Source organism: Doryrhamphus excisus, linkage group LG14 (genome assembly GCF_037039965.1).
Source record: "Doryrhamphus excisus strain RoL-2023G ecotype Guam linkage group LG14, RoL_Dexc_Guam_v1.1, whole genome shotgun sequence".
Lineage (NCBI taxonomy): Eukaryota > Metazoa > Chordata > Actinopteri > Syngnathiformes > Syngnathidae > Doryrhamphus > Doryrhamphus excisus.
The window spans coordinates 2834696-2838597 of NC_136370.1; the positions used below are offsets into that span (position 1 = coordinate 2834696).

A 3902-nucleotide genomic window follows, 5' to 3' on the forward strand; every position below is an offset into this window, starting at 1 on the left:
GTTATTTTTGTAAAATTACTTATATATTATATTTGATTTTTAATATTTAAACTTTATGGTATTTTCATCCTAATATTTTTTTATTTTTGTAAAATTACTTATATATTATATTTGATTTTTAATATTTAAACTTTATGGTATTTTCATCCTAATATTTTTTTATTTTTGTAAAATTACTTATATATTATATTTGATTTTTAATATTTAAACTTTATGGTATTTTCATCCTAATATTTTTAGTTATTTTTGTAAAATTACTGCTGTATTTTGACACATTTTTCTGTTTTGTTTAGTTCTCCTATATATTTTGGAAAATTTGGGGGTAAAAGTAAAAAATATGTGAATGATGCAAGAAAAATGTACAAGAAGAAAGAAGAAATTGAAGTACTTAAAAAATGTTTTAAAAAATATCTACAAATTGGAAAATGATGTAGAGTGTCAGACTCTTTTATGCTTTATGTCAAAAATATTGTCTTTGTTTCCTTTCACAGAAATCCATCTTTACCTTGTAAAAATATTCCTCAACGTCTGATTCTTTTGCGTCTTAAAGAGCAGGACATCCAAAGCTAAAATCAGCAAACGAGACAAGCGTGTATTTCATTCCATAAAATATATTTCTGAATATAGCATTCAAATATACAAAAAAAACCAGAGCAACAAGAGCGATCCATGTATAAAAATTAAATATATATCTATTAAATAATGATATCATGAGGTCATCAACTCCATCAGTCTGTACAAGAGTCTCTTCCATCAGGTCAGCAATGCTCGACTGAGTCGTCGGACACGTCCACGTCTACATCCGAGTCCGAGAACTCCTCCTCATCCTCATCATCATCATCCTGTCCTTGCGAGCCGGGGCTTTTGGGCGGGACGGCCAGGCCCAGTTTAGCCAGCTTGGCCTGCTGCTGTTCCAGACTCTGTTTGCGCCACTTGATGCGGCGGTTCTGGAACCACACTTTGACCTGCAGAGACCCAAAAACCCGAGACGGGACACATGTTAGACACCAACAAGAGGGGAACTTTGGACAGGACTTGGGAAGCTAGACGCGTGCGGCCTTGTGCGGCCAACATTGTACTTTTTTTTTTTTTATCATGTGACGGCCGCCTGACAGTGAATTTCTGTCTTCTTTTCACCATTCTGCTCCTTTTCATTTTTAAGCCAAATTAAAAATGAAAAAAGCAAAGCATTATGTATATTAGTTAAAGAAAAATATACATAAAGTGTTATTAGTACTAACATCTCATTATTTTATGACTGTTCACCAACTTTTGCTGTTCTTTTCAAAGTTTTCTTGTTCAATTGTGTTTTTACAATGTGCCACGGGCAGCAAATGGCCCCTGGCCCACACTTTGGAGACCACTGACCTCGCCACATTTCCCAGAATTTCTTTTTTTGTTTTTTTTTTGCACAGCATCGCACTTATTTCATTATGTAAAGGCGATCTCAGAGTTTAGTTTGTTTGCAGCCTGATTTAAAATCAATAAAGTAAAAATAATCGTGTTTATAATATCACAACTCCAATTTAAATATCTTTGGTAAACAGAATGGCTAAAATAGAGGAACTTTAAAGGACTTAAACATGCTTAAAATCTCCTCCTCGTTATCACATTGAACATTAAAATAGTGCTTGCCTGTGCTTCTGTCAGCTGCAGGGCGGAGGCCAGGAGGAACCTCTCGGAGCCCACCATGTACTGCTGCCGGGCGAACTCCTTCTCCAGGCGGGACAGCTGCTCGCTGGTGAAGCTGGTCCGCATCCGCTTGGACTTGCCCCCTTTGGCTTTGAAGGCAGAGTGAAGACCCCCGGCGTTCACTTTGGACACGGAAGCTGCAAAGGTAAGTCAAGAACTTCTTAGAACTTCTCTGACGCGTTTCTGCGTTCATGGCTGCGCCACCAACAACGTACCTTGTGCGTAAAAGGCTCCGCGGTACGAGCTCTGGTAGCTGAAAGGGGGGCAGCAGTAGAGGGAGTATTCGGGGGGCAACATGTTGCCGGAGTACACGTAGGACGGAACCGGCGCCAGAGGAAAGGTCACATGATGAGGCAGACCCGGCTGGAACTTGACCCCGTAGGAAAGTGGACTCGCCCGTCCCGAGGTGGACTCATCCGGCTTGGCTAGAAGAGCCTCGATGGTGAAGGACTTTCCGCCGGCTGGCTTGGAGGACGGCGCGCACTGGCCGGGTGGGTAAAGTGGAGCCGGTGCGTAATTACGCACAGAGTATCCAAAAGCTCCCGCGGTTCTACTCGGGACCTGCATCCTTCCGGTTAAAAGAGGGGTAAAAGACGTCAAGTGGTGGTCGCTCCAAGCCCGGCTGACTTGGTGAATGAGGGGGTCTCCTCCTTTTATAGCGGCCCGGACACGGAGGTGTCAACGCCCCCCCCGCCGGTCTTTTGTCTTTCTAAGTAGAAGATGAGAGGAGCCAACGTATCCAATTAATTGGTGGAGTAGTACAAGCCGGGATTGTCAAACATCCTCGCCCTTTGAATGGATGAGAAGGAGGGGGGTAAGACGAGGGGGGTGGGGGCTTTTTTTTGAAGAGCATGGGGTGGTTGGGGTCGGCTTCCAGCCTGAATTAGTTGGCCTGCCAATTCTTGCATGGGTATTAAATCCAAATGTAATCATGACTGCTGGGAAAGCCTTGATGTTACCAAATCATCTTATTAAGCCCCCCCCCGTCCCCCGTCCCCCACCCTAAAAAGAAGATGGAAGCAGCGTGACCGACACGGAGTTCCTCTGTACCGCGGACACTTTTTCTTTACCTTTTATTATATACCCCCCTCCCATAAAATTCTCGTCCATCAAGTACCGGGGGGGGGGGTGCTTTGCCAAAGTGTGGCGTTTTACAGCCAGCGATGGACGGATAGCGCTCCCGTTATGGAGGCGTCAAATTCGGCAACTGCGGTGCGGTGGAGCTTCTATTCTCTTAATCGGCTGGTCATCGTCTCTTTTTACCGATAGAACTCATTAAGCGGGTGGAGCCCCCCCCCCCCCACCTGCACGAATTGTATGTTTTGTTTCGTTTTGAATTCGACTTCCGTCCAGTTGAATTCTCGAAGCCTCATGGCGTCAAAGTGACAAATGATTAGTGTCGGCGTGAAAGCCGATTCTGCTCCTAATTCCCCCCTCTGATCTTGTGTGAACGGCGTGATTTGCTTTGGTCACGGAGGTGCGTGTCTCTTTCAACTGGGATTACGTCCAGCTCTGCAAACATGGCGGCCGGCCTGCCATCATCACCATCATCATCATCGCCGTCATCAGCGCGTCCTGTCGGCCCTAAGTGACTCTTTAGAAGACCTTTAAGGGCTGCAGCCTCCTGAAAGGAGGCTCACTTGCTGTTTGCTCACACTTGGATGTCTGATGGAGGAGCAAACAGGCACAAAAAGGGGGACACATCGGACTGTTTGATGCCCCCTCTTGCATCCACATCCACCCACTCCATCACTTCCCTAAAAGTCTTATTTAGGAGCTAAAAGTTTCCCGGTGACGTTATATTTATTTTATTTCTTTCTTTCTCCGGTCTCCTCCGTGACAAAGGGAGGCCAGCTTGTGTATTGGAGCCAGACTAGGAATACGCTCACCATTGTCCTCCTTTCAAAGCAGAGAGCTTCTAATGGCCCATCTTGCAGCACGGATGAGCTTGAAACTCATCAGCGCCGCCTTTTTCATGCAGTTTCATTCTGCTGCTTAATTCTTGGCCTTTTCTTCACACCAACTCAGCTCATTTCATTAGCTAAGTTAGCTCCTAATGAGGAGCCAATGGGACCGGGACTTCTTCGCTGGGACGCTGTTTACCGACTGGGTGACTTTTGCTTGGTGACCCCGATATAGGAAATACACCAGAAAGCTGGATCAGTGCAGTGTAGTGTTTTTTTCAAATATTTTCCAAAAATTACAATCAA

The 3902-nt window shown here is 44.6% G+C and overlaps 1 protein-coding gene across 1 annotated transcript; it reads right to left on the reverse strand.

Annotated features, from left to right (window-relative positions):
• Positions 1-721: 721 nt before the first annotated feature.
• noto (notochord homeobox) lies at positions 722-2259 on the reverse strand. Its single transcript, XM_058077561.2, has 3 exons — positions 1908-2259; positions 1636-1829; positions 722-965 (listed from the first exon to the last, which is right to left on the reverse strand). Exons 1-3 carry the CDS (start codon positions 2257-2259, stop codon positions 759-761), a joined length of 753 nt encoding a protein of 250 aa, XP_057933544.2. The 3' UTR covers positions 722-758.
• Positions 2260-3902: the final 1643 nt, after the last annotated feature.